The sequence below is a fragment of the Schistocerca nitens genome, chromosome 1, assembly GCF_023898315.1.
Source record: "Schistocerca nitens isolate TAMUIC-IGC-003100 chromosome 1, iqSchNite1.1, whole genome shotgun sequence".
NCBI classification, from domain to species: domain Eukaryota; kingdom Metazoa; phylum Arthropoda; class Insecta; order Orthoptera; family Acrididae; genus Schistocerca; species Schistocerca nitens.
Genome location: NC_064614.1, coordinates 622,444,215 through 622,457,785, shown reverse-complemented (window position 1 = coordinate 622,457,785; position 13,571 = coordinate 622,444,215). Strand labels below are relative to the sequence as shown.

Genomic DNA, 13,571 nt, shown 5'->3' with positions numbered 1-13,571 from the left:
AATTTTCAAACAGGCGGATTGCTCTTTCAACTGCTGGAAACAGTGATAACCAGCGAGTTTTCGAGTGACACATTACATTCATATATTCAGTTCCCACATAATCACAGAACTCCTTAAGCCTCTCTGTTCTAACAGTATATATGTAAAAGTGTGAGTATACCTTCATGACGATAGTTTCAACATCACAGCTTAAACTGTCAACACGCTATTGTGTAAAACATGTGCAGGGCACCCTATGCCTTCAATGTTTTCATACAATGTTGCCGTTGCCACCACCAAAGTTTGTGTTGGTGTTGTCTCCACAAAATGCCACACATTTATTTTTCTCAAGATCAAAAATTTCGATAGTATTCATACAAAATCTTGAAATTTCGTCAGATGTTTCATTAGGTAGGAAACTCACCTTCAAAAGTTTGGTCTGAATTCCCTGATTAATATCGAAAAACTGAACAACAAACGGAAATATTTTAGTGGCCTTATGATTGCTGGAATCAGTGGATATCCCATAGAAAGGAGACTTTTTGATGTATTCAAGGCTTTCCTTCACACTCTGGGGAGTAATAACTCCTTTCACTAAGGCTGACACTTTAGTTCTTGCTGAACTAAACTTTTTTGCAATGGAAGAATCATCAAACATAATGCTGTTAAGCTTATTAGTACAATCACTAGATCTATGATGTTTTACCGTGTGGTAGGCTAGTGAAAGCTTGGCTGCTCGAACTTTCGTCTCTTCACTTGACTGATGTTTCACAAAATAATTTTGTAGTGTTTTACTGCAGCTCGGTGCAATGTATCTGTTAATGTGTTTCTTTGACCTGATGTGATCAACTCTGCTTCATAATCAAAACGACCTTTCCTAATGAAATTCCATTCCTTGGAATAACAGTCACTGAACTTGCAGGCACGTTTCGGCATTGCGTTTCACAGTACTGCAGCAATAATACCACTAATATGAGAAAAAACTATTGCAGTTTGTCTGACAAAACATCAACTACTACACTATTCTGACAATGAGTGTGTAAGTGGCGCGACAATCGGACGGTTTCATAGCTCTGTTACTATAATACAACTTACTACTTGTTGGCCAAAGTACTGCTCAAAGTAAATTATTGCCTTAGTGTAACTATCAATACTGATACTGTGATTACTAGTATGGGACAATGGAGGTTATAGACAAATAAGCTAAAATATATTAATTTCTTGTGTTGTATTTCCTTTAATATAGCGAAATCCCGAAAATTTGAGAAAGCTTCACGAAATGTATTTAAAAATTGAATTCCGGGACTTTTGAGCGTCCCGAAACAAATTTTCGGGACACCGGAACACAGGGATGAAAACCGGGACAATCCCAGTTTTCCGGGACGTTTGGTCACCCAACCGTAAGAGATATTATTTCTTCCCATGAAATGCCACTTTCGTTGTGTACTTCAGCATCACTGTCACCCTCCGTAGTACAACAGACGGCTATCCAAATTTCGGAATCGGTCATCGTAGGGTAACTAACAACACTGTCATTTTGCAACCAACTTTTTCTCCACGAAGTAATTACATTCTTTCGCTTCGAAGACATTTCAGCCACGCATACTCAAAACCCGGGACCACAACAATAATTCCGGTACAGTTTCCCAACTCTGTAAGGGAAAATGTTCACAACGACCGTGGTTATGGTACGTGTAAGTGTGGGATCGACGATCTATTATCTATATGCTGCCTGCATTGCCAACATGACAATTGCAGGCAAATCATTCTGTACCAACTGCGTACCGCATATTTTCACGTTAAAAAAGGAAGGGGATCTCTTGCTGTTCTAGGCATACTTCATGAAATTTCTATGAGAATTCTGCAAAAGAAGAAGAAAAAAGGATAAATCACTAGGTTTGACGGAAAAATGTTATTAACGGAATTCGTTAAGACGGAAATAAAAATTACCAAATGTTTTTTCATCCATTTTTCTTTTTTATGTTAACAGGATTTTTGACAATAAAAGCATTTTGTAATACGAAATTCAAATCTGTGGAAATTTTCTTAACTACACTCCTGGAAATGGAAAAAAGAACACATTGACACCGGTGTGTCAGACCCACCATACTTGCTCCGGACACTGCGAGAGGGCTGTACAAGCAATGATCACACGCACGGCACAGCGGACACACCAGGAACCGCGGTGTTGGCCGTCGAATGGCGCTAGCTGCGCAGCATTTGTGCACCGCCGCCGTCAGTGTCAGCCAGTTTGCCGTGGCATACGGAGCTCCATCGCAGTCTTTAACACTGGTAGCATGCCGCGACAGCGTGGACGTGAACCGTATGTGCAGTTGACGGACTTTGAGCGAGGGCGTATAGTGGGCATGCGGGAGGCCAGGTGGACGTACCGCCGAATTGCTCAACACGTGGGGCGTGAGGTCTCCACAGTACATCGATGTTGTCGCCAGTGGTCGGCGGAAGGTGCACGTGCCCGTCGACCTGGGACCGGACCGCAACGACGCACGGATGCACGCCAAGACCGTAGGATCCTACGCAGTGCCGTAGGGGACCGCACCGCCACTTCCCAGCAAATTAGGGACACTGTTGCTCCTGGGGTATCGGCGAGGACCATTCGCAACCGTCTCCATGAAGCTGGGCTACGGTCCCGCACACCGTTAGGCCGTCTTCCGCTCACGCCCCAACATCGTGCAGCCCGCCTCCAGTGGTGTCGCGACAGGCGTGAATGGAGGGACGAATGGAGACGTGTCGTCTTCAGCGATGAGAGTCGCTTCTGCCTTGGTGCCAATGATGGTCGTATGCGTGTTTGGCGCCGTGCAGGTGAGCGCCACAATCAGGACTGCATACGACCGAGGCACACAGGGCCAACACCCGGCATCATGGTGTGGGGAGCGATCTCCTACACTGGCCGTACACCACTGGTGATCGTCGAGGGGACACTGAATAGTGCACGGTACATCGAAACCGTCATCGAACCCATCGTTCTACCATTCCTAGACCGGCAAGGGAACTTGCTGTTCCAACAGGACAATGCACGTCCGCATGTATCCCATGCCACCCAACGTGCTCTAGAAGGTGTAAGTCAACTACCCTGGCCAGCAAGATCTCCGGATCTGTCCCCCATTGAGCATGTTTGGGACTGGATGAAGCGTCGTCTCGCGCGGTCTGCACATCCAGCACGAACGCTGGTCCAACTGAGGCGCCAGGTGGAAATGGCATGGCAAGCCATTCCACAGGACTACATCCAGCATCTCTACGATCGTCTCCATGGGAGAATAGCAGCCTGCATTGCTGCGAAAGGTGGATATACACTGTACTAGTGCCGACATTGTGCATGCTCTGTTGCCTGTGTCTATGTGCCTGTGGTTCTGTCAGTGTGATCATGTGATGTATCTGACCCCAGGAATGTGTCAATAAAGTTTCCCCTTCCTGGGACAATGAATTCACGGTGTTCTTATTTCAATTTCCAGGAGTGTATTTCCTCTATAGAACATGCAGAGCTGAAGTAGTAGTACCATACTTGATGGTTTAACTTTAACATGGAATCCAGCCATTCTTCCTATCATTACCGCTGCATCATCGATTCAAACACCAACACATTTGTTCCATTCAAAGCCTATTTCAGAGAAAAGTTCATTCACTGTTTTAAACATCTGGTCACCTGTAACATGCCCAGCTTATAACGTACACAATAGCAAATTTTCGTGCACACTCTCAGCATTACCATACGTAAACTCCGCCCACAGGCTCTGGCGGGCCCAGCGGTACCGACCGGCCGCCGTTTCATCCTCAGCCCACAGCGCGTCACTGGATGCGGATATGGAGGGTCATGTGGTCAGCAAACCGCTCTCCCGGTCGTATGTCAGTTTCCGAGACCAGAGCCGTTACTTCTCAATCAAGTACGAGGTGCATTCAAGTTCTAAGGCCTCCGATTTTTTTTCTCCGGACTGGATAGAGATAGAAACATGCGCATTGTTTTAAAATGAGGCCGCGTTCATTGTCAATACGTCCCAGAGATGGCAGCACCGTACGGCAGATGAAATTTTACCGCCAGTGGCGAGAATGACAACTGTTTTAAATACTTAAAATGGCGACGTTTTCCTTACTTGAACAGCGTGCAATCATTCGTTTTCTGAATTTGCGTGGTGTGAAACCAATTTAAATTCATCGACAGTTGAAGGAGACATGTGGTGATGGAGTTATGGATGCGTGGAAAGTGCGTTCGTGGGTGCGACAGTTTAATGAAGGCAGAACATCGTGTGACAACAACCCGAAACAACCTCGGGCTCGCACAAGCCGGTCTGACGATATGATCGAGAAAGTGGAGAGAATTGTTTTGGGGGATCGCCGAATGACTGTTGAACAGATCGCCTCCAGAGTTGGCATTTCTGTGGGTTCTGTGCACACAATCCTGCACGACGACCTCAAAATGCGAAAAGTATCATCCAGGTGGGTGCCACGAATGCTGACGGACGACCACATGGCTGCCCGTGTGGCATGTTGCCAAGCAATGTTGACGCGCAACGACAGCATGAATGGGACTTTCCTTTCGTCGGTTGTGACAATGGATGAGACGTGGATGCCATTTTTCAATCTAGAAACAAAGCGCCAGTCAGCTCAATGGAAGCACACAGATTCACTGCCACCAAAAAAATTTCGGGTAACCGCCAGTGCCGAAAAAATGATGGTGTCCATGTTCTGGGACACCGAGGGCGTAATCCTTACCCATTGCGTTCCAAAGGGCACTACGGTAACAGGTGCATCCTACGAAAATGTTTTGAAGAACAAATTCCTTCCTGCACTGCAACAAAAACGTCCGGGAAGGGCTGCGCGTGTGCTGTTTCACCAAGACAACGCACCCGCACATCGAGCTAACGTTACGCAACAGTTTCTTCGTGATAACAACTTTGAAGTGATTCCTCATGCTCCCTACTCACCTGACCTGGCTCCTAGTGACTTTTGGCTTTTTCCAACAATGAAAGACACTCTCCGTGGCCGCACATTCACCAGCAGTGCTGCTATTGCCTCAGCGATTTTCCAGTGGTCAAAACAGACTCCTAAAGAAGCCTTCGCCGCTGCCATGGAATCATGGCGTCAGCGTTGTGAAAAATGTGTACGTCTGCAGGGCAATTACCTCGAGAAGTAACGCCAGTTTCATCGATTTCGGGTGAGTAGGTAATTAGAAAAAAAAATCGGAGGCCTTAGAACTTGAATGCACCTCTTAATTCCTCAGTTTGCCTCACAAGGGCTGAGTGCAGCCCGCTTGCCAACAGCCCTCGGCAGACCGGATGGTCACCCATCCAAGTGCTAGCCCACCCCGACAGCGCTTAACTTCGGTGATCTAACGGGAACCGATGTTACCACTGCGGCAAGGCCGTTGGCCAGTATTACTATACCTGACATAATATCAACAGCTGCGTGATATTTGTAGCATCAGTCGATTCATCCACTTGTATCGTACATTTCGAACCCGCTTTAATTTTTGCTCCCACTGGTCATTTCTAATATCCAAAATACGTCGACATATTGTGTCATACGACAGAGGAACCTTGTTTTATTCGTATGGGAATTTTTTGTCAAGAATAATTTCATTCATTCTTACTACCAGTGGTAAAACTGCCACCAACCGTTGCAGAGGCGGCCCTTCCCCAGTATTGGGGAGGAAGAGGGGGGGGGGGGGCTGCACCGCATCTAGGCGCAGTCTCCGGGTAAGGGGGAGAGACAGAGCGCACGATCCAACACTCAGCCAATTATTAATTTGTACTGAAAGCTGCTATATCGGTAAATTATTGCAAAATTAACACCCTGTGCTGGATTAGTCAGCTGGGATGACAAGGTAGACTGGGATCGTGTGAATGGTAATAAAAAGCGAGTGGTTACAGTTATTCATCTTTTACAGCACAATGCAAACACAGTTGCCGAAAGTAAGTGATGTGGTTAAAAATTACGAAAAAACACTTTACTTTCCACATCATTACGCGACCTCCAAAAATGATCACGCGAACCCGGTTTGAGAATCCCTGAGCTAAATCAACGAAATCTTTTCGAGTGTGTGAATCATACAATCTCAAAAAAACGTTCGTATACGTTACGTATTCCGAAAGTTATGATATACCGAAGTTGTAAAGTACGTATTGAAACAGTGTGTCTGTTCAGTGACATACATCACTTCTGTTCAGTACAAAACATCCAAAGAGTATTTAAGATTGACCAACTCTCGCCAAAATTTTCCTCTGCACTTTTTTATGAAGCACAGACACTCGTCAAGAGAAGCTCACATAATGACAGTGACAGTGTATTGGCTCACCTTGGCCGCTTCAACCAGCTGGTAGAAAACGTGGTAGTTCCTTTCTCCGGGGCTCTGGAACGTGATCCTTGACTGCTCCAGCAGGTAGTCTTGTATTATACAACCCTTTATCATCCATTTGCTGTCGAAACAAACTTGCATAAACTTCCCAAACCTACTGGAGTTGTCATTTCTGACGGTCTTCGCGTTGCCTGAAAAAAAAAGACAGTAAAAAGATATTGGCAATTTTATCTGCAGTGCTTTACAAAAAAATTCTAGTCTTTAAAAAACAAATTACAAAAACAGCTATGTTAAGTGAAAGATGACACTTAACATTAGCCGGGATTAGCTTATAGCTTCCTAAATAGAATAGCTGTTAATTAAGATAACTGCATTCACGAATAAGACAGCGTCACAGAAAACAAGAGCTTCTTAGTGAATGTGCCGTTTCAGGAACCACTCACATATTTAAAGAGCACTGAATTAAAAAATTACAAGTCGTGCACTATGACTTCTTATTGGTTGTCACTAATGTATAGTTACTGCACACCAGCTTCAGTTACGAAAGTGATTATTGTATTTTTTCAACAGTCGTTGAGAGGTCGTTATAAACTATTTGCCTCAACAATGTGAATCTAACTGCGTAGGCTTCCGCGACCAGAGTCAGTCGACATAAAAGTTTTCTGGGTATGGTACCGTGTCATAATATATAAAACTACTGCTGCTAATGACCCAGAAGTCCGCTGCAACCGTGGCCGGGACGTTGTTTTTGCTCCACCAGCATTAGTTTTGTACATTATGACGCAGTACCATACCCAGAAAACTTCTATGTCGAATTTGTATCTCTTGATCCATATTATTTTGAGAGATACGGGGTCCAAATCACCGTTTCGCAGATTGTTTACGTGAATAACGAAATTTTTCCCTAGTCAGGTCACGAGTACTTTAGCTTCCTCTACCAATTGATTATGAGGTTCACCTGCAACGATTCCGTCGTTGAAAAGACTCGAGGGGTGGGGGGGTCATCCATTTGGTCTATTACGGCTTGTTCAGTAAGAACACCAGACAGTGTTGCTAAATAAGCTTTTTAGGGCTAATACTGGCTTCTTCTCAATACCGTTTAGCTGGCAAATGGGTGGCTAAGTTGGGATCCGGAAATATGTCTTTTTTTACCAATTATTTGGTTGCTTTTCCTAGTTTCCTTTCTTGACAACAGGAAAGCATTAAAATCCATGTTATTAAAGAAAAATTATTTGTATTGAACTAAGATTTCAAAACTCACTTCAATATTCCTGAAAATGTATCATTAGATTGTATTAAAAAGCACAACAAAGCGAAATGAATGTGTGTGTGTTCTGGGCTCATCAGCATAGTTATACACAACACCAGATACAGAACTACGAAAAACAATTGTGAGCCTTACTGGAAACGCTGTTGCAGCATAATATACTTTGCAACTTCCCAATAATTAAGGAACCTGTTCTGAGCAATGTGGACTTTATGCAGGATGAAGCAGATGACATACACCTCACAGTTGCAATAAACACTGTACCAGAGACTGGACTGAGGAGAACAACAGCGAATTTTTATTCAGTGGAGTAGTTTGCTAAGTGAAGATATTATGAAGTTTGTCCTGCAAGTGTCTAGGAGAAGCATTATTTACATTTCTGTTCTGAGAAAAAGGAAATTATGCGAAAGAAACTGACTTTCAGATGTTTATTTAAATACATATTTGCGTAAAAAATCAAGACCTTAAAAGTGGCTGATATTTTATATGCATATCATAGGAATAAAATCTAAGAGGGTTATATCTGCAATCGAAATACTAGTGCATCCAGAAATCATGAGGCATAATTCTAAATTTTCATTCCTTCGTGCTTTCCTCTCGGGCTATTAAAGCCATTAAAATGGAACGTCGTACACACTGTAAGATAAGATGCAAAATGTTACGGAACAGTTATTTCCTCAGGTCGTTGTAAACTTAATTATATACCGGAGATGACTAAATCTGAGTGAACTATTTTTCAAGAAACTGATTTCAAAAAGTAAAAAAAGGTCCATCAGAATAACATCAGCGTTAATTTCATTTTGGCTTATCTGTGTATAAAATTTGATCAGATTGTTCTTCATGTAGTTGGATAACAGTATAACAGTATCTACCTTATTGGATTTTCGTTTACGTCCTTCCCACACTTAAATACCTAGCAAAGTGTATTACTGCAAAAATAAAACTGCACAATAGTACGACTTGCTTTATTTAAGCTTTTTCTGGCTTTTTTCGTAAACAAATTTAGCTTACTTCGTTTTGGAGAGTTGGCAACACTGCCACCAGACAAAAAATTATGTCATCAACAGGGGACATCACGCAAACATCACGCCCCTGGTCCTGATAAAGGTCTCAGTTCAGAGAGGAAAAAAGTCCATGAGTTCTTTCAGGCACCTATATGAGGCTGAAGCCACTGACGATCAGAGCCCATAGAGCTAGCAAATTGAGGAGCTATTGATATGCCACCTGCTGCTCAAAAGTCATAGACATCTGTTATGGGATTAAGTGTGGGTGATATAAGGGCTAGTCGAAGTGCAGTAGGGAGCCTGACAAATCAGGAACATCCATTATGTGATCAAAAGTATCCGGACACCCCCAAAACATACGTTTTTCATAATAGGTGCATTGTGCTGCCACCTACTGCCAGGTACTCCATATCAGCGACCTCAGTAGTCATTAGCCTCGTGAGAGAGCAGAATGGGGCACTCCGCGGAACTCACGGACTTCGAACGTGGTCAGGTGATTGGGTGCCACTTGTGCCATACGTCTGTACGCCAGATTTCCACACTCCTGAACATCCCTAGGTACACTGTTCCGATGTGATAGTGAAGTGGAAGCGTGAAGGGACACGTACAGCACAAAAGCGTGCACGCCGACCTCGTCTTTTGACTGACAGAGACCGCTGACAATTGAAGAGGGTCGTAATGCGTAATAGGCAGACATCTATCCAGACCATCACACAGGAATTCGAAACTGCATCAGGATCCACTGCAAGTACTATGACAGTTAGGCAGGAGGTGAAAAAACTCGTATTTCATGGTCGAACGGCTGCTCATAAGCCACACATCACGCTGGTAAATACCAAACGACGCATTGCTTGGTGTCAGGAGCGTAATCACTGGACGATTGAACAGTGTAAAAACATTTTGTGGAGTGACGAATCACGGTACACAATGTGGCGATCCGATGGCAGGGTGTGGGTATGGCGAATGCCCGGTGACGTCATCTGCCAGCGGGTGTAGTCCCAACAGTAAAATTCGGAGGCTGTGGTGTTATGGTGTTGTCGTGTTTTTCATGGAGGGGCTTGTACCCCTTGTTGTTTTGCGTGGTACTGTCACAGTACAGGCATACGTTGATGTTTTAAGCGCCTTGTTGCTTACCACTGTTGAAGAGCAATTCGGGGATGGCGATTGCATCTTTCAACACGATCGAGCACCTGTTCATAATGCACGTCCTGTGGTGGAGTCGTTACGAAACGAAAGTAACATCCCTGTAATTGACTGACCTTCACAGATTCCTGACCTGAATCCTATAGAGAATCTTAAAATCATGCGAGCACTGACTGAGTTTTGGTTTCAACTGTTGCAGCCTCACTGCTTAAATTTTATTTGAATTCACAGCTGCAAATTGACCACTGTTACTTAGGTTGACTATTGTTTCTGAGGTTGGCCGTTGTTGTTAGGGACATGAATAATTACTAGAATTCATAAATACTGTAATTCGTAAGCTATACTTTAGTATTTACTGACCGTTGCTGACTTCTGACTAAACAAAATCTTAAGATCCTGGGCAAGAAGTGGAAAAACGTTGCGTCTAATCTACTAAAACTGCAGGTAAAAATGGAGAGAAAGGTGCTTAAGCATGAAATAAAAGGATAAAGTGTGAAGTGTAGCAAACTCGCAAAAAGGAGCAAGAAATTGTGCTTATGTGGCTTCATTTCATGTGTCCAAATGCCTGTATTGACGCATCTATGTGAAAATAATAGATTTCAGCTATCGGTCGTCCTTTTTAAATTTTATTGGCAGATCTAGATTTCAGCTAGAAACTAGCCATTATCAATGCACTATCATTTTTGATCAATGCATGTAATGCCTGTTGGTCGGGCTTCATCCACAGTTCACTGAATACTACTCAACTGTGGATGAAGCCCGACCAACAGGCATTAATTACATGCATTGATCAAAAATGATAGTGCATTGATTGATAATTGCTACTTTCTAGCTGAAATCTAGATCTGCCAATAAACTTAAAAAGGACGACTGACAACTGAAACCTATTATTTACAAGTCAATATAACAGTCGTTGCGTGCAACAGCCCTCTGAATGGAAGGTAACCTAATAATCATATTTTTGTAAAAGTGCTGAACCTTAAAATCCTTTCCTCACTAATAACATATAAATCATAACAATATTTTTAAAGAATGTCGAAAAAAGATAACTCCATGTTACTAATAGTTTCTTGGGGAGCACTTATTCGTTTGCTGCGGAAAACCAGTGTTCCAGGGACCAATGTACTGTCTGTTGAGATTACATGTTGCTGTAGCAAGTATGTACCGCATTTAAATAAGAAGTGTTGTATTCTGAGCACTGACCGAAGGCTTCGAGGATGGTGTTGGCCTCGAGGATCTGCTGCTCGACCCAGGTGCTGACGTTGCTGGTGACGGAGCAGAGGTACTGCAGGATGAACTTGGTGGTCTCGGTCTTGCCCGCGCCGCTCTCCCCGGAGATGACGGTTGACTGGTTGCGGCACGTGCTCTGCAGGGACTTGTACGCCGCCTCTGCCAGAGCGAACACGTGCGGCTCCAGCGCCGCCATCTTGCGTCCGTGATAGCGGAACACATGCTCCTGCAACACAGGCGACAACAGCATATACATCTGCACATGGGCGTACCCGAAGGTGCGGGAGAGGTGGGGTGAAGGGAGGGGTACAGACGCCATGTCTCCCCGCTCCTAGAATGGTAGCAGGGAGCTATCGTGTTTGGATGTGTCCATGAACGCATCGAAAATGAAGTTCCCTGATCCGTTTAGCTGCAGTCACGAGCGACGGCGATCGAATTTATACTTGTTCTGCGCACGTATTGAGCCCTTGTGAGGTCAACTGAGGAGCTACTTGACTGAGAAGTAGCGTCTCTGGGCACGATAGCTGACAACGGCCGGGAGAGCGGTGTGCTGACAGGGTGTATACGCGATCAAAGAAAAATAATTCCCGGATTTTTCCCGAATTTCCCGGTAAAAAATACACGTTTTCCCGGGTGAAAATAGACTTTTTCCGTGTTAAGTGACAGTATACTCTTCCTCGGCACTGTAAAACTCATCAAACCTTTGAATGTTTATGGTTTTATATACCGACGTAGAATTTACCGGCACTTCAGAAAACGAAACTCCCGGCAGGGGGGTGGGGGCATGCACGCTGCATATTTTCATATTACCTTCAGCATTGAAATCGAGATTGCGATGCGCTTTTGTAAGCCAGTCATAGCTCATGTCACTTGATCTCGCCCGCTGATGACAGCATAGGACACGTGATGTAGGCAGCCAATAGCAAGATCACTTAAGTATCGCGAACACACAAATAAGAAAAGTTCATTGTTAAAATTAAGATACATCACACAAATGTGCCAGTAAAATTTTTAATAACGACGTAAATGTCTGATCTGGGCTCGAAATTCTTCTAAATGGTCGTCCTCGAAGAGTTGATTTTTAAATGAGAGTCAAACCCTTTGTGATTTAAGAAATTCATCGTACATTCACGCATACAGTTCACCTTGCGCAAAAGGAAATTTGCTTTGTAACGCTTTTCAAACCACCATTTGCAATATTTTCCCGCGACCTGTTAAAAATAGGTTCGTTTCAGTAGTTGCAAGAGAGCGCCAGATAACAGGCGTCACCGCGCTTGCGCAGCTAAGATGACGCAGGAAGCCCATATGTTCGTACGTGTAAAACATTAAAAGATCTTATGTTATGTCATAAAAGAAACAAGACATCAGAGGATACTTCAAGAGCATCGGAATTTTCGTGAGCCACACGAAAATGCATAATTCGGCATGAAATGCACATTCGTATGCCCATATTCGGATGTAAATTTTCTTGGAGTACCAGTGCTGTATTATCTCATGTTTGGTTCTTTATTATGGTATAATGCCATACATGCACTTGAAATGCAGCGAACAGTTGAAACCAGCCAAGAGTGTGAAATTAAACACTTCGTTTCAAATAAATTGACTGCCTCAGCAGAAAAGATTAATAAGTCAAATCTCTTTAGCAAACCGACAAAAATAACTTCATTGTTCTGCAAGGCGATTAATGCTTGACTGTCAGAAAAGTGGAAATAAAATCTGAAACTAATAACATATTTTTGCCTTCCGTTACTAAGCGAACGTATTTTAATTCATTTCATATAGCTCCCGGCCACAAAAATCCGTTTTATCATCATTTAACGTGAGAGCAATAAACGAAGAGGAATCAACAAAATCACTGAACGTAAACACGGGTCACGTGGAGGCGACCCACCTCCCCACCACTACTCTGACTGCTCTGGGCATCAGCCCCAGATTTCCGAACCGGGGCAATATTAGGTAGTGGCGCCCAGCCACACTTCGGTAACTAGAAGCGGGAGAAAGTACTACGCATACGCGACTAAACTGCGCATGCGCAAGAGCCCGCTCGCAACTGCTCAACCGACTCTAATTTAAACAGTTGTCACGTCACGCTCATCGGAGGCAATTTGTTGTTATGAAGCATTGCATAGTCTTCCTAAGCCTTCGACACACTGTGCTGTTGGCAGACGCTTGTATGAGCACTGTGTTTTGTTGTTGTATATGGCGCATTTCCTTTGCAACTAAAGTTTTATTTTCGGTTTTTTTTCTCTCGTTCATGTTTTGTTGCTGCAGTATTATTCTGCAGTAGCGGGATACAGTAATATCCTGTGTTAGAGTATTGGTTCTTACCAGTCAAAAATCACAAAAATTTAACTAAAACAAAAACAATCAAAAATTCCCGGAATTCTAAACAATTCCCGAGTTTTTCCCGGTTTTCTCCCGGAATTTTCCCGGTTGTCCCGGGTCGTATACACCCTGGCGTCGACACCGCTGGGCCCTCTGAGGCCTACTCGGACTGAGTCTGCGCTTCATCATTCATTCTCCTAGAGCCAATGAGTGTTCAGAAATGTGATCGTAGCGAATTATTTAGTGACTTTTTATTCCATTTCTTGCGAGTTGTCACGGTTGATGGTGGTGGTAAGCGATAAATTCTACACAAGCA

The 13,571-nt window shown here is 43.8% G+C and overlaps 1 protein-coding gene and 1 pseudogene across 1 annotated transcript in view; both read right to left on the bottom strand.

The window, feature by feature from the left end:
* The window catches only part of LOC126257510 (myosin-I heavy chain), an 829,484-nt gene that overhangs the window by 218,970 nt on the left and 596,943 nt on the right, over window positions 1–13,571 (bottom strand). The window contains exons 4-5 of the mRNA XM_049955569.1: window positions 10,904–11,156; window positions 6,287–6,477 (exon numbers count right to left, since the gene is read on the bottom strand). Of these exons, the coding sequence (XP_049811526.1) occupies window positions 6,287–6,477; window positions 10,904–11,156 (444 nt within the window). The remainder of the gene's footprint in view (window positions 1–6,286; window positions 6,478–10,903; window positions 11,157–13,571) is intronic.
* LOC126207613 (5S ribosomal RNA) lies at window positions 5,244–5,361 on the bottom strand (annotated as a pseudogene).